We start from the raw sequence: 27,696 nt of genomic DNA, 5'->3' as shown, positions 1-27,696 counted from the left end.
AAGCTTAACTTGTCAGACCAAAATGGAATAGAGTAGTGGAAAGCTTAAGTTGTCAGATGAAAATGGAATAGAGTGGTGAAAGCTTAACTTGTCAGACCAAAATGGAATAGAGTGGTGGAAAGCTTAACTTGTCAGACCAAAATGGAATAGAATGGTGGAAAGCTTAACTTGTCAGACGAAAATGGAATAGAGTGGTGGAAAGCTTAACTTGTCAGACCAAAAAGGAATAGAGTAGTGGAAAGCTTAACTTGTCAGACAAAAATGGAACAGAGTGGTGGAAAGCTTAACTTGTCAGACAAAAATGGAACAGAGTGGTGGAAAGCTTAACTTGTCAGACAAAAATGGAACAGAGTGGTGGAAAGCTTAACTTGTCAGACAGAAATGGAACAGAGTGGTGGAAAGCTTAAGTTGTCAGACCAAAATGGAATAGAGTGGTGGAAAGCTTAACTTGTCAGACAAAAATGGAACAGAGTGGTGGAAAGCTTAACTTGTCAGACAAAAATGGAATAGAGTGGTGGAAAGCTTAAGTTGTCAGATGAAAATGGAATAAAGTGGTGAAAGCTTAACTTGTCATACCAAAATGGAATAGAGTGGTGGAAAGCTTAACTTGTCAGACCAAAATGGAATAGAATGGTGGAAAGCTTAACTTGTCAGATGAAAATGGAATAGAGTGGTGGAAAGCTTAACTTGTCAGACAAAAATGGAACAGAGTGGTGGAAAGCTTAACTTGTCAGACAAAAATGGAACAGAGTGGTGGAAAGCTTAACCTGTCAGACAAAAGTGGAACAGAGTGGTGGAAAGCTTAACTTGTCAGACAAAAATGGAACAGAGTGGTGGAAAGCTTAACTTGTCAGACAAAAATGGAACAGAGTGGTGGAAAGCTTAACTTGTCAGACAAAAATGGAACAGAGTGGTGGAAAGCTTAACTTGTCAGACAAAAATGGAATAGAGTGGTGGAAAGCTTAACTTGTCAGACCAAAATGGAACAGAGTGGTGGAAAGCTTAACTTGTCAGACCAAAATGGAATAGAGTGGTGGAAAGCTTAACTTGTCAGACCAAAATGGAACAGAGTGGTGGAAAGCTTACTTAACTTGTCAAACCAAAACAGAACAGAGTGGTGGAAACAGACATTGGTACTCAGCAAACTGACTAAGCTATCAGACAAGAAAAATTGGAAATAATTAACTAGATGGTAGCTGAATAGCTGAATTCTTACTTTGTTTTAAAATTTCAACCTAAACAAACAAACAAAATAAAATAAAATAAAAAACTTATTTAAATATAAATTGTAACTGTCTTATTGACTTCAAATTTTTTCTTATAGATTTCTTATATCTATATTTTTTTAAAACATCAATTTATTTTCTATCTGATTGTGTAATTTATAATTATTAAATTAACATAATAAGCACCTGGTGATAAAGATTTGAAAACTTGAGTATAAAGTCTGTATATGGTGAATTCATTTATTTTGATGGGAATCAGTATTTTGTGGTCTAAGGGAAAATAATTTTTTATTAAAGTTTAGTTATTATTATGTATTGGGGAATGAGTCTCCATAGACGTATTATACCTGATTATGATTGTTTCCACAGAAGCATTATAGACAATATTAAATTCAAAATTCCACATTTCCTAAATAGAAACTAATCAAACCTCTGTATTTCTATGGCTGCCTTTCTTGCATCTTCCATCTTTTCTCTCTCTTCTTTTTGCAATTTTCTGTATATGTTTCTTGCTACAAAGCCTCGGAATATTCTGAAATGGAATATGAAAACCTTAAAAATGTGACAGCCTAGCAATGGTAGGAGTCCACAAAGTGCAATTTCTCATCATTGAAGTAAAAACCTTTAGTAGCACTAGTATTAGAAATGTGTCAAAAGGACATAGATTCCATCATCTCCACATCAGCACTGTGTAGAAAAATGGACAATAATTCAGTCAAGCTGATGAAAAATTTCAAGTACAACAACTGTCACATGATACAACCAGTCTTCTGACCTTCTCCCTACTAATCACGCTTACATTTTAGCAAGAGACTCAACTAAGATATGAAAAGGTATGTAGTTAAAGTTTTATCAAAATATTTGTCAATGTTAAAAAGTGACAGCCCAGATAAAGAAACAGTTCACTGCCTTATGTTAGCCTTGCTGTGACCTTTGACCTGTGACCTGGACCTTAAGGCCATGGGGTATGACACTCTCAAGTCAAAATATAGACAAGCCAAACGTTTTTATTAGCTTAAAAGTTATACCTGTACATAGATTTAGGTCACAGGTTTATATTTTCACTTGCTCTGACCTCGACCATGAGATGGGGACATGACTTGGCATGTGACTTACTATTTAAACTTCATATATAATTAACAAAAGTGTCAAAATTATTTCCATGGTTCAAAGTTATAATCTGGACAAGGATATAAGTCATATAATAATGCCATGTGACAATGACATTGAGAAAAAGGAGCATGGTTAACGTATGAGAAACTACCTAGTCTCAAAATATACACTGGAAATGTTTTATAAAATAGATATCATCATTTATTCAAAAGTTATATTCTAAACAAGGATAAAAATAAGGAATTACATTTTCTTTTGCTGTGACTTTGACCTCAAGGCACAGGGAGTGGTTATGGTACAAACCCCACCGTCAAGTCATATAGTTTAGGGGAAGTTTCATTAAAATCTCTTTAACAGTTCAAAAGTTACACTCCAGAACATTCAAACCTGCATGTGTATATGAACAATTAAGAAAATTCATACATGCATCTGTATATGAACATTAGGAAAATTCATATGTACATGTCTATACAAACATTAGCTGAATTCATAGTTGCATGTCTATAAAAACAATAATAAAGAATTACAAGAGCGTTATACCTTCCACCAGCAGCATAAACTTAAGAGGTTTGCTAGTTGTTTGCTATGCTGAATGCCTATTACCACAATGACATCATAAATGTAGGAAAATTTACACCATCATTTAGACACAGTAGAAAAAGGTTAACATGCAAAAGATTCAAAAGGTTAATGAAACAATAGGAAAATGGAATTTTGCTAAATAATAATAATAATAATAATAATGAGGACTTTGTATAGCACCTAATCTTTAGAAGCTCTAAGCGCTTTACAACATTAGACAACACCTATAAGATAAAAAACATATAATGATATGATTACAAAAACAAACACCATGAAATTAGAAAACATTAAAATACATGCTGAGAATATTTAAGGTAGGAAACATTATTAGGTCTTTAAGTTTGTTCTTGCAGTCGAAATAAGTGAGTTTTTAGAGCCCTCTTGAATGTGATCACTGTGTCTTTGTGTCTAAGTTCAGTGGGCAATTCATTCCACATTGCTGGGCCCTGGTATGCAAAAGAACACTGTCCATATGACTTTGTTTCCATACTTGGAATAATGAGTATACAATTGTCAGATGAGGAGCGTAAGTATCTTGCTGGTGTGTACACATGGGTGAGGTCGGATAGGTATGTTGGACTAGAGTTCAACAGTGAAACGTAGCACAGAGAACAAATTTTGTGTTTGATTCTGGATCAAATGGATAGCCAGTGTAGGGTACAGAGCAGTGGGGATGTGTACTCTGATTGTGGTACTCTAAGTATGATCTGAGCAGCTGTGTTTTGAACTTTTTGAAGTTTCTGGAGCAGATATTGAGATGAACCAGACAGAATTGAGTTATAATAGTCCAGTCTTGAAAGTACTAATGAACACACAAGTGTTTTAGTGGTATCAACTGAAAGATATTTGCGAATTGAGCTGATGAGTCTCAGCAGCCTTGCATATGTTCATGACATGTGGTGCAATGCGAGAGTACTGTCCAGAGTAAAACCTAGGTTTCGTACAGATTGTGTGAATTTAATGTTGGTGTTGCTGATATTTATTGTTTGAGGTAAAGGATGTGAATGAGAAAGTCTTTGTGTTGTGATCAGAATGGCCTCAGTTTTATCATCATTCATCTGCAGCTTGTTACATGTCATCCATGATTTCACATCAGAAATGCACCTCTCTACACCTTGGATGGTAGCATCAATTCAGTTGGGTGGCTAGATTTGTATATCTGGGTGTCATCAGCGTACAATTGGTGAGACACTAGATGATGATCTATGACACTTGAGAGCGGATGAGTGTACAGAATGAAGAGAACAGGTCCAAGAACAGACCCCTGTGGCACACCACAACATAGATCAACTGGGCTGGAGTGTATTCCATTTGCAGATACAATTTGTGTCATGTTGACCAAGTAGGACTTGAACCATAGTAAGGCTGTATCATGAATGCCAAATACATGCTGGAGATGGTGAAGTAATATATCATGGTCTATTATGTCAAATGCTGCAGACAAATCAAGGAGGGTGAGGACTGTGATCTTTCCGCTATCCAACACAGAGAGAATGTCATTAACTACTTTTAGAAAAGTAGTTTCAGTACTGTGATAAGGGCGATATGCAGATTGTACATTGCTAAAAAGACTGTTTGAATTTAGATGAGATACAAGCTGGGATAGAACAACCTTTTCTAAAATTTTTTATATGAATGGGAGATTAGAAACTGGGCGGTAGTTCTTTAAATCGTTATGGTCTAGTGTTGGTTTTTTCAGCAGAGGCTTTTCAATGGCAGTTTTGAAAAATGATGGGAATTCCCCAGATGAGAAAGAGGTATTAATAACATCAGTTAGTGAAGGCAATACTGGATCTAAGCACTCAAGCAGCAGTGATGTTGGAAATGGATCAAGTTCACATGATTTGGTGCACTCTTCATCAGGATTGTACATACAAACTCCATAGAGACAGGTTCAAATGCTGCTAATGGTTGCCGCTCAAATTCTGTATAAATAAGAGGCTAAAGTAACAATAACTTACAAACATACAATGATAGCACTGTGTGCTCCATGTCAAAGTAACAATAACTAACAAACATACAATGATAGCAGTGTTCTCCATGTCCAAGTAACAATAACTAACAAACATACAATGATAGCACTGTGTGCTCCATGTCAAAGTAATGGTTAACTAGTTAAGTCATTGGTTGTTCCCTAAAGATAACATCAAAAATGAAAGAATATGTACTGATAAAACTGATGGCTTTGAGAGTTGACAAAATTCAACAGGTTCAGCAGGGAGAAATGCAAATGTAGGACAAATCTGAATGACAGTTATAGACACCATAATAAGTAGGTACTAATACTGTTGTGAATTGTCTTAATTATAAATGGTTAATGTAATTTTTTCATCATTTCTCAACAACAAAAAATTGAAAATATAATTCCAAGAAAAAACTTTGTAGGAATTGCTGATGGCAGCTATATTCAATAATGGATCAGCATTATGTGCATAAATTTTAAAAGTACTTTTAGCTGGGACTCTTTCTATCCAATTAGGTTAAATTCTGTTTCTGTTTTGTGAGGTTGCTGTTACGAGATTTTTTCTATTGATAGCAATGACAGCCATATTTGAGTGTGGATTTGAATCACTTCTATAAATCTGAAAACACTTTATGCCTGGGTGATTTCTGTCTGTCCAATCTGGTGACATTATGTTTAGAGGTTTTTAGGAAAAGTTGCCTATATATGATTTTCTATTTTAGAAATGGTGGCAAATTTAATAGCAGATCAGCACCATCCGTACAAACATGAAAGCTCTGCAAACCAGGATATAATCAGTTGAACAAGACTGAAACTAGTCCTGTGTTTTTTGAGAGGCTAAAAACAGCAATGTTGAAGGAAAACCAGTCATGTATTCTGGATGAAGGCCATACCATAAACTTAGTTTTTAACTAAAACTGGTATCTAATTTGTTTCCAGTGTTTAACAAAAATACTGTGACTGTCACTTTATACACCTACCTTGTGTTTAACAGTCCTGTATTTAGGCATTATTGGAATATGGTTAATTACTGACTAAAGGGTCTGAATGACCTTGACCTTTTATCAAGGAATGCAGTTTGAGCTAAACTTAATGTGCAGAAACCAATTCTCTTAATAGATTTACCAATACTGACCTTTGATCTCTAGACCACAGGATCTATAGGTGTTATTATTACACAAGTGCAAGCCATCCATGATGTTTGATCAAGGCATTTATAAAAGAACAAAAGTTTATTCTGCAAATATGGAAAATAAATAGGCTGCTTTCTTACTTAAAATGCAATCATACCATACATTATTGCATGGACACCGTTTGCATTCTTTCAGTCACAATGACCTTGACTTTTGACCTTTACACACTGAAACTGACAGGCTTCTTCCTTTCTACAAATACAAGCTACTTAAAACATTTGGTAACAGTAGATAGTGGGGAACTAAAGACATAATGTTTTGGGTTTTTTTTAGTTACAGTCACTTTGACCTTTGATGTTTGATCCCAAAATCAACAGACTTGCTCCATACTCCAAATGCAAGCCATCAACAATGTAATGGCAACATAGATGGTACACTTGAAGTATTGTGCGAAAATCAAACTGGTAGTGGACATACAACCAGATGGATGAATCAATGGACAACAACATAATACACTTAGCCTTATGACAGTTGTATAAAATGGCCAGGAATGATGGAGGAAGAAGCACTGTGCCTCAGTCATCAAGAGAACATCATTCTGAGATGTTTTTGTGAAGCTTCACTAAAGAAAGGAGAAAACTGAAGTAGTGATTTGTGATTCTCTATCTGTATTTACATACAAAATGAGTTTTTCTAAGAAGAAATACCTTTGTATATCCACTGCTGCCTTAGCCTCTCGCTGTTTGGACACCAAATCTGCCTCCTCATCCTGAAACACAGATGTCAAAGAAAGTTAGCACTGCAGTGTTTATCCATTAATCAATGAAGACCAAATGCCATAAAAAGGAAAAAAGGAAGAAAAAGTGTCAGTTCCAATCAGCAAAATGTGTGTAAAAACAAACAAATATTCATTGCAGCAAGAAATAAGAATGCAAAATGTCCAAGATATAAATGAATCTGGAGATGTAGTAGATGTGTCTTGTCTCGCTAAAACAACTTTTTGATATTATCATTCATCACCATCACCACCACCACCATCATCATCATGAGGAAACAAACTAAAAATTTAATTCATACATTTTTAAAAAAATGAATTAATTCATTAATTCAAACCTACAACAGATAAATAATAATTACCAAACTTCTATAAGATGTTTTCTAAGTGGTACAAGATGTGTGCTAAGTGGTACAAGATGTGTGCTAAGTGGTACATGATGTGTTTTAAGTGGTACAAGATGTGTGCTAAGTGGTACATGATGTGTACTAAGTGGTACATGATGTGTTCTAAATGGTACAAGATGTGTGCTAAGTGGTACATGATGTGTGCTAAGTGGTACAAGATGTTCACTAAGTGGCACATGATGTATACTTAGTAGTACAAGATGTGTGCTAAGTGGTACAAGATGTGTGCTAAGTGGTACATGATGTGTGCTAAGTGGTACAAGATGTTTGCTAAGTGGTACAAGATGTGTGCTAAGTGGTACATGATGTGTGCTAAGTGGTACAAGATGTTCACTAAGTGGTATAAGATGTTCACTAAGTGGTACAAGATGTTCACTAAGTGGTACATGATGTATACTAAGTAGTACAAGATGTGTGCTAAGTGGTACAATTGTTCACTAAGTGGTACATGATGTATACTAAGTAGTACAAGATGTGTGCTAAGTGGTACAATTGTTCACTAAGTGGTACATGATGTATACTAAGTAGTACAAGATGTGTGCTGAGTGGTACAAGATGTTCACTAAGTAGTACATAATGTGTACTAAGTAGTACAATATGTGTACTAAGTCAGATAGAATTATGTGAAATGAGCAATACACTTTTCTCCATTTTAACTTTATCAAGATTCTGTAGAATATGACATGTATACCCAATGTACAGCACTATAATGTATTGATACAGTCAATTTTGATGCCAATTCTGATGTCATCATCGCTGTAAAAGTAATACCAATTCCTAACTCATCTCACAAAGATCTCGAGAAACTAAAATCTTTTTCTTATTTTTGTTGTCTTGTGATCATTGTCTCTAGGTCTCTGCATGACAATTGGATGACATTCTAAATGTGGTATGACATCCTTTGATGACTTTATAATATTTACTACAATTTCCATGTTTGAAGCTAAAGCAAACAAGTGATATGACTGAATACTGAACAATTTTTTCAATTCTCTTCAGAATATAACAACTGAGATAAATAACAAATGTAGAGAGTTGGAATGAAGACATGGGAATCCCAATCTTTGAGTTACTTAAGATGCATCTATTTTCAATTTAGTGAAACCTCACGTAAGAAAAATATAAACCATTGACTAGGATTCACTTGTCTCGACACCTGTGACACAATACATATTTTTTTAATTAGATATATTATCTGCTAATGCACCCAATGCACTGTTGTACTTACAGGATCTGGGATCTGGTTTACTTGTGCAATAGGTCGGCCAATGTAGGCTATGGATTGATAACTAGAAGGGGCAATGCCTGGATATGTTCTCCCCTTCTCGTTGACAAAGGTCACTTTCTTGTTACCAGCGTCTGCTGCATCCATGGCATTATCCTCTGCCTCCTCATGCCAAGGATGGAGATGAGGTCCATACACTGTATCAAGGCAGAGATGGTATATATGTTTTATCACATGTAAAAATATATGTTATAACTCTAAAAGATCCTGTGCCTGGAATCCTGAGGCTACCAGGATGCTTAGTCCTCGTTACAACAATAAAAATCCTTCTGCCAATAAAATGAAGATTATATGACAGTTGGTCTCCCATAAAAGGTCTGTGCATGATGGCCAGTTTTCAACTGAGTTTCAAAAGTAAAAATGCCCACAATAACTTTTTCATAATCCTTGCTGAAGTATTACATGCATTCATCTAAAACAATTAAATTGTATACAGCATCCAGAAAAATCTATTATGAGACAAAGATCTCATTCATCCCAGGGATTATATATCAACTCCACTAGCAAATGTTGCACTCAACATGCTACACAAAGTCAGCTGAGAAGTTCTCTCATTCCCTAACTATGACATTATCAATGTTATGCTGACTTTTAAAAACAGATAAAGAAACAATTCAAATGTATGATTTATATACATCCATAACACCTTATTTTAAAGAAAGAATGATTAACTGTTTGGGGGATTTACATTACTACAGAACTAGAATGTCAGTTAGTGACATGTACTTTAGTGTTTTTTTTACCGTCCATAGATTATGACACTATCTGTAAGCTTAAAACCAGTAGCAAGACTCAATTCCTCGGTGATTTATTTCTGGACTATTATTTCTATCTTTTCATGTTATTATTACAAATCATATTTGACTAACAAAGAAAGAGTTTGATTCATTTGTTGTTTGGTACTTATCATTTTTTCATTATTATTATTATTAAAACATCTCCAAAAAAGGTATGCATATTAAAAATTAACCCATACACAAATCAGTTTGAGATAGGTCTAGGATAGGCTTATCTCTGAAATTAAATATCCCATTTTTGATCCTCAAATCCCCAAACCAATGATCCAAAAGAAACATTTGCCATTATGACATCTTAGCAACTGTTAAAAATGCTGGAGACCACTGAGTTTGGATGGTAGTTTCTCAAGACATTTAGTAATGAAATTTGTGACTTATTTTCTTCACTTGAAACTAGAAGCTGATTAGAAAACAAGCAAAGGAATAGTCTCAGGCTTGAGAATCTACTGCTAGTAGTGATGGATGCACCGCAAAGGTCCCTGATCTATATAATCTGCTTGGCAGGATCTTAGACATAAATTCAGTTTGAAAGGAAATGTTTGGCGATGATGGACATTCAGGGGCCACGACTCTTCTATATGTTAACATGAAATGCTAGCAAGCTAACTCATTGAAGGTCTCATCAATATAAATAATAATAATAATAATAATAATAAAAACTAGGCTGAAATGTTATATTCCTAGTAAAGTTATGCTGCTGAAAGCAAAGTTAGGAGGATGGGTAAGTAGGGGCCATAACTCTTCTACATGAAAATGTAGAATACTGAGAATTAAACCCATACAAGTTTCATTCTCATGAAGTTGTATGCTAGTTATGATGAAATCCAACAAATCCTAACATATTTATGCTGCAGAAAGTATATTCTGATGCATGGACAAAGGGGCCATAAGTCCTGTAAATGATGTCAAAGTATGGAAATCAAAGGGGCCATAAGTTCTGTAAATGATGTCAAATTATGGAAATCAAAGGGGTCATAAGTTCTGTAAATGATGTCAAAGTATGGAAATCAAAGGGGCCATAAGTTCTGTAAATGATGTCAAATTATGGAAATCAAAGGGGCCATAAGTTCTGTAAATGATGTCAAAGTATGGAAATCAAAGGGGCCATAAGTTCTGTAAATGATGTCAAAGTATGGAAATCAAAGGGGCCATAAGTTCTGTAAATGATGTCAAATTATGGAAATCAAAGGGGCCATAAGTTCTGTAAATGATGTCAAATTATGGAAATCAAAGGGGCCATTAAGTCCTGTAAATGATTTCAAATTATGGAAATCAAGCTCACTAAAGATTTCATTAATCTGAAACCATATACCAAACTGAAATTCAAATTGTTTTAGAGAAGTATTCTTGCAGACACCAAAATCATATAAGGCAAATGCCAGCTATAATGTTTATACTGAACTGCATTAAAATCTACTCAAAGCTTCTAGAGACATATGGCTACAATGCAACATCCCATTGCAAGATATAAAGATAATTTTCAAGACCAATAACTTGGTTCAAAATATAGTGGTGACATAACCCATAAAAGGAAAATCTGGCGAGTCAATATACACACCAAATAGCATCAGAATAAATTAAATGGTTCCTAAATTATACCGTCAGGCAGATGTAATACTAACGGAAAATGGGAAAAAGCTCCATCAAGACTGTAAATTTAACAGCAATAAACAGCATCTAATTCTATGCAATTGTTGCAGAACAGTGCTGATTAAAAGCAACATCAGATATGAAAATATAAAGTTAATTTTCAAGGATTAAACTCAATTCAAATTGAATCTGTTGAGACAAAACCAACAAAAGAGATATCTAGAACTAAGTGACAATGTATATATACATCAAATTGCATCAGGATCGGTTGAATGGTTTCTGAGTTATAATTTTTTACAAGGACATGCTGTAGTGGCACTGTGATAAATGAAGAGTAATATGCACATGTGACAGACAATACACCTAAAAAAATACCATTCTATTAACTTAAGAGTTGAAGAGCTCTGCTGCACAGATGCTTAGATGGATTCAAATATAGACATTTTATAGTCCCCACATAGTGATGAGAACTAACATCAATCACTGTCCATTCAGTTATAAATGTCACATGGGTAATTCTGTTGTTAATAGTTACCATTGTCATCAAGACCTGCTGCTGATGCAGGGGCTGTATGAACACGTTCAGGAGCATGGATTTTAAACACATTTAGTGATGCTGTTAACTCCTCTTGATTGGCTAGACTACCAGGGGGTGCTGACTTACATCCATCCTTTCTCAACTCTGTTACTGTTCATCAAATGGGGAAATGGCATATTAATCAATGGAATGGAAAGAAAGAGTACATATTTTTTATGACTCAATTAAATGAAAATATGAAAAGGAAGAAATTGTTCCAACAAATTCAGCAAAAGAATCTAAGTACTACTATTTAGCTATAAAAATGAAGAGAAACAATTTTTAAACAGTTATTACTATCTAATTCACATACACATTTCAATCAAGAAGTTTTTAAAATTATAAATACATGAGTATTTTGAAACATTAACATCTGGAAATAAAAATTAATGACAGATAGAATATACTGAAACATGTATATAAATATACAAAACTACATATATAATTTGTTCTGAGTCAGCAAAAAGAACAAGTCTATTATAGTGTTGGGATACACCCAAAGGCATCAGACTGAGACCATATTCTAACACCATAATAAAACAAATCCTTTCCACTAACACAAAACAAGAAATGAACTGTATACCCTCTATTTAACAGTTTCCAAATACATGTATTTCCAGCAATACAAATGTAAATGAAATGCAAAGCAAAGTGGGATTTATCAAAGTCTGATTTGGTGATTGTACAAAACACTGGCATCCAGAAATCAGCAAATACATATAAATAAAATTCCAATCATTGTGATTGATGCTGAAGTACAGACTGAACACATGTAGGGAATACCAGATCAATCGTACAATATTTAATGGATATGTAATATAGAATATTTAAGAAACCTCAAAATATTGTCTTTATATTGAGCAGAAATATGTTATAGAAATTAAGGAAAGAGCCTTCATTGCAGTTATCCTTTATCAGTGGACATCTTTCTATGGAAATGTCTGATAGAACATGTTTCTCTGTAATTTGTCTCTTCTGCAATAAAGGGCATATTCTGGTTTTACCATAATGGTATTCATGAAATTTATATGAAGATTAAAACAAAACAAAACATGTTAATATACATAAGAAGAGGAATTCAAAAAAATGTTAATGCCAAAGTACTGAATCAAATTAAAACAATCATTACTGCATGCAGCTGTTATCTCAAACAACAAATGTTACACAGGTTTTGAAACAAATTACATATTCTAAGAACTAAATTGTAATGTAAAATATTTTCAACATTGAGATTAATGTAAAATATTAGTGAGCCTGATCCAAAATATTTTAAAAGTGATCTTAATCTAAAATATTTTAACAGTGAGCTTAATCTAAAATATTTTAACAGTGAGCTTAATCCAACATATTTTAACAATGACCTTAATCCAACATATTTTAACTGTGATCTTAATCTAAAATATTTTAACAGTGAGCTTAATCCAACATATTCTACCAGTGAGGTTAATCTAAAATATTCTACCAGTAAACTTATCAAAATATTTTAACAGTGAGCTTAATCCAAAATATTTTAACAGGGAGCTTAATCTAAAATATTTTAACAGGGAGCTTAATCTAAAATATTTTCATAGTGAGTTTAATCCAACATATTTTAACAGTGAGCTTAATCTAAAATATTCTAACAGTGAGTTTAATAAAAAAATATTTTAACATTGAGCTTAATCTAAAATATTTTAACAGTAAAATATTTTAACAGTGACCTTAATCTGAAATATTTTAACAGTGAGCTTATTCTAAAATATTTTAACTGAGCTTAATCAAAGATATTTTAACAGTAAGCTTAATCTAAACTATTTTAACAGTGAGCTTAATTGAAAATATTTTAACATTGAGCTTAATCTAAAATATTTTAAAAGTGACCTTAATGCAACATATTTTAACAGTGAGCTTAATCCAACACATTTTTAACAGTGAGCTTAATCCAATGTATTTTAACAGTGAGATTAATCTAAAATTTTAGCATGAGCTTAATCTAAACTATTTTAACAGTAAAATATTTGAACAGTGAGCTTAATCCAACATATTCTAAAAGTGAGCTTAATCTAAAATATTTAACAAAGAGCTAAATCTAAAATATTTTAACAGTGAGCTTAATCAAAATAACAACAGTGAGCTTCATCAAACATATTCTAACAAAGAGCTTAATCTAAAATATTTTAACAGTGAGCTTAATCTGACATATTCTAACAGTGAGCTAAATCTAAAATATTTTAACAGTGAGCTTAATCCAACATATTCCAACAGTGAGTTTACTCTAAAATATTATAACAGTGAACTTAATCCAACATATTCTAACATTGAGCTTAATCTAAAATATTTTAACAGTAAACTTAATCTAAACTATTTTAACAGCGAGCTAAATCTAAAATATTTTAACAGTGAGTTAATCCAACATATTCCAACAGTGAGCTTAATATAAAATATTTTAACACTAAGCTTAATTACAAATATTATAACAGTGAGCTTAATCAAAAATCTTCAACAACTAATTAACCTTATCTACAAACGCTTTAACATTAGACTTGATCTAAAAAAATTAACACTCAGCTGTTCTAAAATATTTTTACAATAATCTGAATCTGAAAAACTTGAACACTGGGCTTAATCTAAAACCTGAACAGTGAGCTTCATCTCTACAAACTTTAACACTGAGATTGATATAAAACTTCAAACTGAGTTTGATCTAAAAAAAAAACAACTTCAAACTGAGCTTGATCTAACAATCTTTTAACACTGAACCTAATCTACAAAACTTGAACACTGAGCTTTGATCTAACAATATTTTAACACTGAGCCTAATCTACAAAACTTGAACACTGAGCTTGATCTAACAATATTTTAACACTGAGCCTAATCTACAAAACTTGAACACTGAGCTTGATCTAACAATATTTTAACACTGAGCCTAATCTACAAAACATGAACACTGAGCAGGATCTAAACAACACATAAACACTGTCAAGGATATAAAAACTTTAACATTGAACTTTACATATAAAACATGAATGCTACGCTTAATCTAAACCAAGATTGAGCACTGAGTAAGATCTAAATTTTAAAAAAATTACTTAAATTAATTTCAAAATATTTGACACTGAGCATAATCAAATAAATTTTAACACAACTTGAACACTCAACAAAATCTAAAATCTTATAATTTTTCCCTAAATCTGTTGTGTGGATGGATTGATGGACACACATATCAACTCCAAAGTGAGTTATGTGAAGCTTCAACCGAGTCATGTGGTAAGACTATCTCATCATGAAGTACATGATACAGTACTCTCTCATTATAAAGCTATCCACAGGAGCCATGGGATAAACAACTGTATCTTAAGACTGCCTTACAATGAAGTACATAAGTACACCCTCATTATAAAGGTGTCCCTGGGAACAAAAGAATATACCTCCTTATAATGAACCTGCCTTATAATGAAGTACATGATACATATAATTGTATTACCACTCAATGAAATGGAGTCCATAACCTTACATGTCTTATAAATGAAATTGTGCTAAAATGAAGGGCCTTATAGTGAGGGAGTACTGTAATATGGATCATTTATCATAGGGTTACTGGATTAACCTATTTGTTTATATGCAACGACCATGTACAATTTTTAAATTTAACAAGATGGATAAATGTTTAAATGTTTTCAAATAAAAGAATTATTGAAGATCATGATTAATTATATTACAGAAATGATGTTCAATTCATATACAACCATGCACATTTTAAAAACTTAACAAAAATCAAGCATCATAAATATTAAATTCAGATGTTAAAATAAACATCTTTCTATAGCTGTCTTACCATACTTATGTGGTCTTTTACGAGCATCTAAAAAAGTAGGGTAAATTTTCCATTTATTTACTGAACTTATGAACAGAAAGGTGAACCATCTGGATCGGTATCCAGAAAACAAATCTGGATATTATCCAAATCTCTGTAAATGAAATTTGTTCCTCGTACACTATTTAATTTTCTGCACAAATGATATTCTTGAAACATCTCTATCCACCCCAACACTGCCATTACTCTCTTGTCTGAATGATACTGGTCTTATTGTATCCAATAGATGCAATAATTATGGCTTGTGCTTTGTGTTTTGTATTTTATATCAAATGAAAAATAAATTTGACAATTTGTAACATACTGAAGCAAAATATCACTTCAGAAAACAAATATTCCAACCCATCTTGAATATACAGTATAATTTCTGGACCTGTGTGCAAACAACAAAGACCTGACTTGTTATCTCATAATGTGTTGGCAGATCAGGGTTAATGCAATTTGTTCTGCTAAAATTAGTCAAAACAAAACTACAAAGACCCAGATCTGTTGGTGTATTATGCAATGGCAAATCTGGACTGTGCAACTGGATCTAATTTGTAAGCAAATATTTGTCATCATTGTCTTCAGATTTATGTATGAGGTCCAGTCAAATGATAAATGATCAAATTTAAGTGCAAACAATGAATGTGTCCAAAAAACTCTGATGCCCCCACTAATAAGGTGTAACTGAAGCAAGATTAGTTTCAAATGTAAGTACAAACATCCAAGTCCAATTCAGACTATAATACTAAAACAATTATATTACCAAAATGTATAAACAACAGCTGTTCTAGATCAACTTCATTTTAAGTCCATACCGAATTTAATTTCAATGGCTATAGTATTTCTAAATGCATTAAGCAAAATTTAAATTCATGATGCAAATGTCTACACCTGAATCAATCTGAGGCCATAAATCAAATTCTGACAGAACCAGGTGAAAAACTATAACTTTACAGAGATCTGTTTTTGATATTAAGTTCAGTTTTAATTTATTAGGTCCTTCCAAAGTTTTTGAGAGGAAACAAACATTGGGATGGATGGATGTACACACTGTCTATATTGACATGGGTAACATAATATGATACTCAATAACACGACTGGGACATATAAATACTCACTCAAAAATTATGTCTAAAACGAAATCAATAAACCCCAAACTACTAGCGCTACATTCAGCAGGAACACCATAACAAAATGGTTAAGTATACGTCCAAACAAATTAAATCCAAAGCAAGCAAAAACAAATATTATAAAACACTCTACTTTGCTCCATCCAGAAACTGGAGGTGAACATTTTCTCACGAACTGTGTATACAAAGAAGAAATCTACATTAACCATGTCCATGAACTATATCATCAATACTATTGTAAGATCAAGGTTTATACATTTTTTTAAAAATTCATCATACTGTCTAATTCCTAACCTTCAGAATCTTCATACTTACAATACATATTATATCACATATTATTTAGTTATTATATATTTATTTATTGATCACATATTATTTAGTTATTACATACTTATTTATTGATCACATTTTATTTAGTTATTACATATTTATTTATTGATCACATTTTATTTAGTTATTACATATTTATTTATTGATCACATTTTATTTAGTTATTACATATTTATTTATTGATCACATGATATTTAGTTATTACATATTTATTTATTGATCACATATTATTTAGTTATTACATATTTATTTATTGATCACATAGTTAGTTATTACATATTTATTTATTGATCACATATTATTTAGTTATTACATATTTATTTATTGATCACATATTGTTTAGTTATTAAATATTTATTTATTGATCACATGATATTTAGTTATTACATATTTATTTATTGATCACATATTATTTAGTTATTACATATTTATTTATTGATCACATATTGTTTAGTTATTACATATTGTGCCAACAGATCTGGTTCTGAGCAGTTTGTTAGGAGTAATCAGCAACCAACAAACAACATAGACCCTAATCTGCAGCTGCATAATGATACAGTAGACAAAATGTCCACTCTTGTCTATTTTTAGACCATTCTAAAATGGGCATTCTGAAACAGACAAAATTCATACCTTTTTAAGACCTCTACAGTTTTACTCTGAAAGCAGAACTGATCAAATTGATATTCTACAAAATAGTACAAGAAACAAGGGAGGATTTTCTTGATCAATACCCTTGCCTAAGAAAGTCTGTTCAGCTTTCACCTAAAATATCTTGCTAAATATTTATAAAATCAGACTTAAACATGTCTACAAAGGACACCCAAGGGATTTAGAAAATATTTCTCTCATTTCTGTATGCATACAATAGGCCGCCTATATAAGAAAACCATGCAGAATATGTATATCCCACATGAATGCATTCAGTAGTAATGCAGACGACATCATTATTCTTATGAAGTTGTGAATGTCTTCGATTCTTATAACATGTTAACTATTGAGAAATTTTTTTAACAAATTCTGAGCTTCTGATTACACTGGTCAACAGTGAAATCATTACTGACTTGAAAAGGCCCTAATCTGTAGTATTTTGGTGTGCCGAACACGAATATAACCGTGAAAAATTTGTATTGGCTCTCGTTTTGAAGATATTCATATACCTCATTTTCTATGTTTCACTGTGTAAATTTCTCCAGTAGGACTGCAGCAACATCCGGAATAATGATGTAACATTGCATAATACCATCATGCTCACATCATCCACAGTTGATTGCATCATTTTCTGATGCAATGCAATACTAATGCCATGCGGCTGCTGAAGTAAGTTGACGTCAGCAGTGTACTATACATGTGTAGGCCTATTATACTAATGCCAGGCGGCTGCTGAAGCTGACGTAAGCAGTGTACTATATAAAGCCCAATCAGATAGGTTCAGCATTTAAAATATTTTAGACGTTGTGCGAGACAGTTCAAGCTACTGTTACATAAAACTTATTATTTTATCCATTTACGTACAATAAAGAACAGTAATGCCTCGAAAGTGTGTTAATACCGCGGACAATTTTTGCTATATTTGTGGGGAAGTGACATTTGCCAACCAGAAGAAAAGTATCAATTCTCAAGTGAAGAAGGCATATCATCTTTACTTCGGATGCAAGGTTGGTGACCAAGACAAGCCTTGGGCTCCGCATATATGCTGTGCTACATGTACAACACAGCTTTCACAGTGGTTGAATTGCAAAAGGTCATCAATGCCGTTTGCAGTCCCAATGGTGTGGAGAGAGCCAAGCAACCACCTAAATGACTGTTACTTCTGCTTGGTTCCTCCTCTTTCCGGCGGAATAACGAAGCGAAAGAAGTCGAGAATAGTCTACCCAAACATTCCGTCTGCATTGAGACCAGTTCCACATGGTGAGGGACTTCCTATTCCAGAACCTCCAGCAGAATATTCTCTTGATTCATCTGACGAAGACAAAGGTGAGTCGACCTGTTCTTCTCCTGGTCCATCAGCATGCAGTGATCCAGATTTTCACTGTGGTGCATCATCAACCCCACACAGAATAACACAGGAAGAACTAAATGACCTGATTCGTGATTTGGACTTATCAAAGAACAAGGCAGAATTGCTAGGATCAAGACTCCAACAATGGAATCTTCTAGAAGAAGATGTCACAATTACTGCATATCGAAAGCGCCACCAGCAATTGGAGCCTTTCTTCAGAAAGGAAAGTAATCTGATATTCTGTTCCGATATTGAGGGCCTCATGAATGCTTTAAAAATCACTCATGACCCACAAGAATGGAGACTATTTGTGGACTCTTCGAAACTGAGTCTCAAGGCTGTGCTTTTGCACAATGGAAACATTCTTCCATCTATTCCAGTAGCGTATGCTGTCCACATGAAAGAGACATACGATAACTTAAGGCAGCTACTGAATTCCATTGAGTATAACAAGTACAGCTGGCACCTCTGTGGTGATTTGAAGGTAGTTGCCCTTTTAATGGGACTGCAGCAAGGATATACAAAATACATGTGTTTCTTATGCGAGTGGGATAGCCGAGCAAGGGAAATGCACTACATGAGGAAGGAATGGACTCACAGGCAGAATGTAGCCATTGGAGAGAAGAATATCCAACACCCAGCTCTGGTTGAGGCTCAGAAAATCTTGCTACCACCCCTTCACATCAAACTAGGTTTGATGAAGAACTTCGTGAAAGCCATTGACCGGACTTTGCCAGCATTCCGATACCTGCATGAAAAATTCCCTCGACTCAGCGAAGCAAAGATTAAAGAGGGAGTTTTTGTGGGTCCTCAGATTCGAGAGCTTTTCAAAGATGACCGGTTCAACAACTTGCTGGAAGGTGACGCGAAACAAGCATGGAATGCTTTTCGCCTAGTTTCTACAAACTTCCTCGGAAATGTTAGGGCAGAAAACTATAAGGAACTAGTAGAAGACATGTTGATGAAGTATAAGAAACTTGGCTGCAATATGTCTCTAAAGATTCACTTCCTTCATTCCCATTTGGATTTCTTTCCTAGCAACTGTGGTATTGTTAGTGATGAACACGGCGAACGTTTTCATCAAGATATCACAACAATGGAACAAAGATACCAGGGAAAATGGTCCACTACAATGCTGGCTGACTACTGCTGGACACTCCTCAGAGATGCTCCCGAACAGCTGTACAAGAGACAGGCGAAGAAATCTAAGATGTAGTCAATGACTTGATTTTTTATAGCTAGGCTATTACAGTTGACCTTTTACTATTGGAATGCATTTCGTTATGTAAACATTAATTTCTTGCAGATTACAAAAAAACTAGAGCCAATTTTGCAATTTGACTGTCATATTCGTGTTCAGCACATAAAAATTGATAAGAATTGACTAATTTTATTTCAGTAACATGACTTTTGTAAAAATTTGTTGTCCAGTGTATTAGTAATCATTGTTTATAATAAAAAATTTGGTGTTGTAAACACAAATATTAATGCTCTTTCTCTTGACATAAAACTTTCAGAAAATGCTGTGTGGGTACATCCATGTACACTATTACAAATCTTGTTTTCAAACTCACTCTTAACCAGTTGAAATTGTGAGAAAAATATTCCATCATACACATTGGTATGGGATATGGAATACACAAATCATACCCTCAGAATCAGAGCTTGTTTATAACCCATCAAATGCATTGGAATGGGATAATGACGATGCAAATACTACACCCAAAATTAGGACTTGTGGTCAGAAATTCTGCAAAGTCTTATTCCTACACATGAATTTTGACTCATGTGAGATCTCCTAAATCAATGCATATCAGTATGCTGGATTCTGACCCTTGTGTAAGATTTCACCACAAGAATAAGTATGATGGATTCTGACCCTTGTCTGAGATTTCCCACAAGAATGAGCATGATGGATTCTGACCTTTGTGTGAGATTTCCCACAAGAATATGTATGATGGATTCTGACCCTTGTTTGAGATTTCCCACAAGAATATGTATGATGGATTCTGACCCTTGTGTGAGATTTCCCACAAGAATGCATATGATCTATCTGACCCTTGTGCAAGATTTCCCACGCTAATGCATATGATGGATTCTATTTGACCATCATGGACAGATGTCATTATTACAGAAGTTGTATGTATTAATACATAAATTCACTTCTTTATGTTTATATGTCCTTTATAGAAAGGTACCTGCAAGTTTCAATGAATGTCATGGAATTACCAAACTTCCCATTGTAAAAGAGTGCTGTAATCCATTAACACATACAAATCCAGTTGCATCCACCTATCCATTTATCACATATACCACTGAATTATTACCTTTTTTCTTTTTTGGCTTAGCTTCAGATATAAAATAGAAGACATTATTTCCTCTTTTTTTTATACATACATTTTGCTTAAAATGGCTTCTTGCTAAACACTATGAATGAACACGTTATATATAGATATATTCGTATGTTTTATGAAAGCACATAAATATATTTTATGAGCAGCTACTTGCATTTTAAATTGTAAACACAAGTATTACGAAACCAAGCATGACATTTGACAATAGTAGAGACATTTAACTGTACCAGACTTAATTTTTTTCATATCTTTTTTTTGTAAAAATTTACAGATCCCTGGGTAGTTCAGTATGACTTTCCTTAAAAACCTTTCTTGTGCACATATAGGCCTTAAGAAAATAGAACTTGATGTAAATAATGAAATGATATTTAAAACATCTTTAAATTAAAAAAAGTCAATGATCCTGCAATAAAAGGGAGACAACCCAAATTTCACATATGGTGTGAATTCATTTAATTTTGCAGGTATGAATTTTAATGGTTTTGCAAAAATGTATATTTTTGGGGGTATTTAAATTTGTGGACTGGGGAAGAGGACTCTACTGTCATCAAACATACATCATTATTTGTTGGACTTCAAAATTCATGCTTTGTGGCAACAATAAAGAACTCGTAGCCCACAAATAAAAATGAATCCACAGAATTAAGATAAAGTTCATTTGTCTTTCCTGATCAAGATCACTCAAATTACTAAAAAAAATATCCTACCATGCTCCATGAAATGTCTTGGGCTTTTCACTTTTCTAGCATGATGTTCTAGCTCTGAGCTATAAGCCTGGCTCTGGCGTGGGGACCTACCACCAAATAAGTTATGTGGGCTAGGGATAGATGGGGGAGTGCGTACAGGGGGTGCTTTTTTGAAGATTTCATTCTGTCTTCTAGTCATTCGCAACACTTGTCCTGAATGACTCTGCACTCCCCCAGGCATTCTGCCCGCTGATCTACCCACTATTGATGTTTTCCCTTCACCAGTCATCTCTGATTGAAAATAGGCATCTGGACGAATTATTGATTTTGCCCAACGAGGTTCTTTCAAACATGATGCAACTTTAGCAGTTTTTTCATCTTTAGAATCATGTGCATCTTTCATGTGCTTTTCAGTTTCAACTTTCTGACTTTCCACATCAGGCATGAAATGCCATTCCTCAGACTTTGATAAAGTTTGTAAAGGTTGTAACCTTTCACTGGGAGGGGTTGGAGGTCGTCCGACAGCTGCTATAGCTGTGACTTCTATGTAGGCTTCGTCTTTGACCTGCTCACTGATAATATGGACTGGTGTGCGCAGTGCTGGTTCTGTCTTTGCTTCCTCAAGAGCCTGTTCCTGTGACACAGGTAGTTCCTGTGACACTGGTAGTTCCTGTGACACAGGTAGTTCCTCCTGAAATATGGAACATAATTAAAGCCTAATGGAAGTTTTGCAATCTGAGGAAAACCTTTCTGTTTCATCTTTTTTTCATCCTGGCCATGTTTTTAATCAATAATATATATCAGATTGTGTTCAGGCAGGACGTTAATAATAAGAGGCCCAAGTGGGTATGATATCATAAAACAGTTGAACAGTAGTTTGAGTCCATCGTGTGTGTGTGTGTGTGTCTGTGCATTTGTGTGTGGAAATAAACACCACCACTCAAACACAGATTAAAAAAGCAGTAACTCAAGTCCATAACTGCAGACTGTGTTATGTACCATTCTGCGGTATAGCAACAGTAGTCACAAAGTTTGAATGGCTGTGTGTATGAATATTTGGGTGGCTGGGAAATAAGCAAAACACAAGTCAAATATGTAGTACAACTTTCAGTTTATGTAAATTGAATGTATTTTTATCACTTCATGGAATTTGCACATTTGATTTTGTCAAATAATAATGTTTAAAGATGGAAATAAACACTTAATAATAATCTTAATGTTGTTTGCTTTGAGTCAATATTTTTCTATATTTGATATACCAGTTTCAGTAAAATTATTTAATTTGGTCATGGGGTCCACATCAATACTACATTATGTCCAAAATCATGTTATAATGAGTGGCATTATAACAAGGTAAGGCTGTATTTGGTCTTACTGAAATAAAATAAATTATTTAAATAAATACATTGCAGCATTGTAAATGTAGATTGCAAAATATTGGTTCAGCTTGCTAAAGTTGTCTGCTCCAATCAGTCTATTTTTAAAAATGCACTAAACAGCAAGCTATTCAAGGTAGAACAATTTTGGTGCTATTGTTGTTTGAGATAAAAAATGTTAACTAATTTTAATGCTAAAGCATTGAAAGTATTGTATGTACTCACTTATAAGTTGAGTTAGACTGTAAACAACAAAGATCTGATCTGCCAATGCATTATGCACCTGCAGATCAGGGTCTATGCTGTTTGTTCTACTGATTACTCATAACAAACTACACAAACCCAGATCTGCCAGTGCATTATGCAATGGCAGATCTGGGCCTGTGCAGTTACAGTTGGACTCATCTTTTAAGTGAGTACATATGTTATACTGAAAGCTGATCATGAAAAGTGAGACCAAGTCTTGTGTTACTGAAAAGAACTGGTAAGATACCAACAAGGACACAACATGGCAGCTGATTTAACCTTATTTGGGCATATAACTCCTATGTAGAAGTCAAGCATTCTTATGCTGAGCTACCATTCCTCTTGTCTAAAAATATAATTCGTTTGAATCTGATAGACTTGATAATATTTCTAGTTTGGAAGAATTAGCCCACTTTAAAGTGTTTTTCTTTGTAGCATTTTTTTTTCTTCATCAATGAGAGTAAAGTATCTTGCTCAGGGATACCATCTGTCATCCAACTAGACCTGGTCTGGGAAATTTAACCTGGTACTCCTGCAAAGAAGTCCAGCATGCTAACCAATGTGTTACCGTTCCCTGAATTCTTTCGTTTACCACCTGATTATTCCTTGACAAGGGCATCATACTGTAATTTAGCACTGCGCACAGTGATGTGTATTAAGGCACTCTTGTGTTACATCATTCATAATTTTAATTATATTTGGGCCAGTAGCCTTAAATATTAAATAAAAGTTGTCAGCGTTGTTGCCAATATCATTGTCAATATGAAACAAAAGTCTCTAAAAGGGATTGATGCTCTACTGGCCAAAACATTTTCCAGGAATCATATCAAGATACACCCTCAGGCTAAGTTTGGTCATTTCCAGGTATACTATTTTTGGAAAGAAAACAATACAAGTTATTTAAGCAGAATCGTTTAAGGTATTCTTCAGACATATCCACAAAACGGGTTAAAAATCCATTGATATTTGTTTGTGTTTTCAATGTTAGTGTGCTGAGTATCAACTTGTTTGCTGGAATGCAACTAAATATAAAGTCTGGTTAAAATTCACATGTGGAAGTACAAGTCACTGTATTCATAAATTCATTAAAGAGGGAGATGGATCCCTCATATAGATATCTGAGACAGCATTTACTGACCTCCTGAACACTCCACTCATGCTCCTATTAATTTCAAGAGAGTCAAGCAACAAAATCAACCAAACTGGATTACAGGTGATATACTGAATGCTATCAAAACAAGGGATAGATTTCGTAAATTAAAACATACCAACAGTTATAGATGATGGAAAAACAATGATTCAAAAGGCAAGGATATCTTTCTATTAACTGAAATATTTGGGAACAATTATCATTAGTACAAGAATTATCAAGAAAGATGTAAAGTAATTCTTTTTTAATGTTTGGATATGTAGGTAAGTGATGGTAACGTACACAGATATTGATAACAATGAAAAACATCAAAAATCTATGTCATATAAGCTTATACAACAAGTTTCTTTTAAACCATATTTATTTTCAGAAACTTTGTTAATTGCAATTACAAACATATGACTTTGTCTATTCTGTAGAATGGATGAGCTTACCAAAGATGTACCATGTCTGATCTCTTTAAAAATGAATCCTCCATAAAGTTCATAAGCTAAAGTGTTGATGGGTGGATGACAGCTGCAGGAACATACCATACATTCACCTGAACTGAACTTTGGCCAGGTGAGCTAAAACTTGGATCAATACACGTGTTTGTTTTATAACCTATCATCCATCAGACCAATCTTTTATGTTTCAATGCCATGTCCCTACCCATCTTGAAGTACAATGTTAATAAGTCAAACATGGTAAATATGTGTAATTAAAACATAATACACAGTAACACTAGACACCTGTATAAACAAATAAACATTAGACTGTGTTAAAAACACACTTGACTGTGTTACAAATGGCTGCACATTTTATTGTTAATTAGACAAAATCAATGTTTTGTATTATATTTTATGTTCATTTCACATGATATTTAATCAGACTAATTTAAAAATTTCAATCTTTGGTTTGCAGAGGCTCAGAAGCAACAGAATTTATTCAACCCATTTCATAAATTTCATATGAAATACATACTGATACAATATCATTATTTAAAGCAATTTGTACACTTACCTGCTTGCTTTCTTTAACTAGGCTCTCTGCATCATCTTTTGTAGCAGTCACCTCTCCTTCAGTATTCTCCTCTGTCTCTCTACAACAAAACAAACGATCTTTGTCAAACATGGTGTATGGATGAAACAGCTCACCTGCTACCACATTTACCAATTTAAAATGACACAATTCTTCTGCGGGGACAACACAGTTCAGCTGTTTCTGCATTTTGGCCATATATAAAGGTACGAGTTTATTGTGGAGACAACACAGCTGCATCAACCCATATAGAATGCCATGGGTTTACTGTGGGGACAACATATCTCATTTGCTACTGCATTAACTCATCTATAATGAACACCTGTAAATAGCAACCAGTCACCCATCTACTTTCTTATAATGCAGACATGGTTTTTATGCTGTTTGCTGCTAAGTACATGTTTGATACAGACAAATGAAGTACACTTTACACAAACATGATATACTAATTCTTCTGAAACCAAATCTACTTTGAATAAAAGTTATGGCAAGTAATCAAACATAAACAAGCAAACTTAAACTTCTGGCATACAGTCATGTATTCCATGCAAGATTTTGTTGTCATTGTTTCTTTGCAATTCTCAAGTTTAGTACATGTGACACTTTGAACACAATAAAGTAAATAATGTAAAATTCTCAGAACTAGAAATGTGCTAAGGAACTAAACTTGCACTGCTGTGGATATAATTTAAAGATACTGTGACTGTGTTGACACACAGACTAAAGTAAATCCCCCCTTACAACGAACAATGAACAGCCCATGAAAATGTTACAGCTCTCTTTGTGGAATAAAAAACCCATCTTCTAATGGATCATTTAAAGATTAATAAAATCTTTTAACAAAGTAATTCACCACAAATGTATAAACTGAAACAATAGTCATTGTATCACCAAGATGATGTGACGTAAAATTCTCTCTCTCTCTCTCTCTCTCTCTCTCTCTCCAACATGGTCTCAAAAACTCACTCTATAATTTTCTCCTCTGGATGATCAGACTTCTTGGCTTGCCTACTCTGACCTCTGCTCTCTGAAAAACATGAAAAACATTTTCTTTAAATGACCTCTTGGGTTTTAAGAGGATCATGTTCTGACAACTAATTAGAATAGTAAGATTTTTTTAAATTGCAATTTTTCTCCATAAAAAAGATTTCTGTTGATTGACAGAAGACACTTAAGTTAATGGTGAATATTCAATGATAGTAAATGAGACATTTAAGTTATAAATATTTGAAAATGTGTATGTTATACAATAAAACCCATAGTTATGATGCACTGGATTTGTGACAGACTTGACTGACCCACATGTGGGGAAACGATGCACGGCAAAGGCCAGACTGTGCGTTTAGACAGGTCAGCAGAATACTAGAATTTCTATTGTGCACTGACAGAAACTGCAACAAGCCATGAGGCAAAATATATAAAATTTGCATCATTTTTCTTTTAATTATTAAGGACATTGGTTAAAGTGCTTTTCTAAACCTCCATGTTCCTGGGTTAAGTCTTTAAAGATGGTATGCTTATGGGCAGGGCTGAAGTGCGAGATTATGGGCTCTGGGGTAAGAAACACCCGGGCCTCTCCTTGTTCTTGTTCAAACAAAATTTGTCTTTTATAAACTTAAAAAGTGTTGTTCGGCCCAGGCCCCCCTATGGGCATTGGCCCTGGGGATATATCCCCGGTTGCCCCCCCCTCTTGTCAGCCTTGCTCAGGAATCACTCATCCATGCTTAGTGATTTTCTCTAAGTACATGTATACTTGTTTTTACTGCCACACTGTGTTGTCACAAAAAAATACAGTGGACCTACAGAGACAGAACTTTTTACAGTCAACTTGAAAAATGATTTGCATTTGTAATATCACTAGAAAGGATGCAAACACAACCGAATAATTAGGAAAAATGTCTTTCTGAGTGGAAAGAGAATAAAAGACACAAAATCATTACCTGCATAAAATGGACACTGGCTGGTTGGATGGTTTTTAAGGGCATTTTTAACACATTAGTGGCTCATTATGACGAAGAGGGAGCTAAGTGCCTTTCCCAGGGGCATTGGTCTTAGGCAGCCAAATTGCGCTAGCCCGGGCTGGTGCTGAACCCATCGCCATTTGATTACTATAATT

The 27,696-nt window shown here is 33.9% G+C and overlaps 1 protein-coding gene across 1 annotated transcript in view; it reads right to left on the bottom strand.

The window, feature by feature from the left end:
• LOC149798366 (uncharacterized) overlaps positions 1-27,696 on the bottom strand; it is a 211,359-nt gene that overhangs the window by 29,611 nt on the left and 154,052 nt on the right. The window contains exons 19-25 of the mRNA XM_089960868.1: positions 26,547-26,607; positions 25,563-25,641; positions 21,810-22,479; positions 11,407-11,559; positions 8,428-8,621; positions 6,725-6,786; positions 1,657-1,758 (exon numbers count right to left, since the gene is read on the bottom strand). Of these exons, the coding sequence (XP_089816994.1) occupies positions 1,657-1,758; positions 6,725-6,786; positions 8,428-8,621; positions 11,407-11,559; positions 21,810-22,479; positions 25,563-25,641; positions 26,547-26,607 (1,321 nt within the window). The remainder of the gene's footprint in view (positions 1-1,656; positions 1,759-6,724; positions 6,787-8,427; positions 8,622-11,406; positions 11,560-21,809; positions 22,480-25,562; positions 25,642-26,546; positions 26,608-27,696) is intronic.

The sequence above is a fragment of the Sinohyriopsis cumingii genome, chromosome 6 (genome assembly GCF_028554795.1).
Source record: "Sinohyriopsis cumingii isolate HCF-2022 chromosome 6, ASM2855479v2, whole genome shotgun sequence".
Classification (NCBI taxonomy): domain Eukaryota; kingdom Metazoa; phylum Mollusca; class Bivalvia; order Unionida; family Unionidae; genus Sinohyriopsis; species Sinohyriopsis cumingii.
The sequence above is the reverse complement of the archived record's forward strand: the minus strand, read 5'-3'. Positions and strand labels throughout refer to the sequence as shown.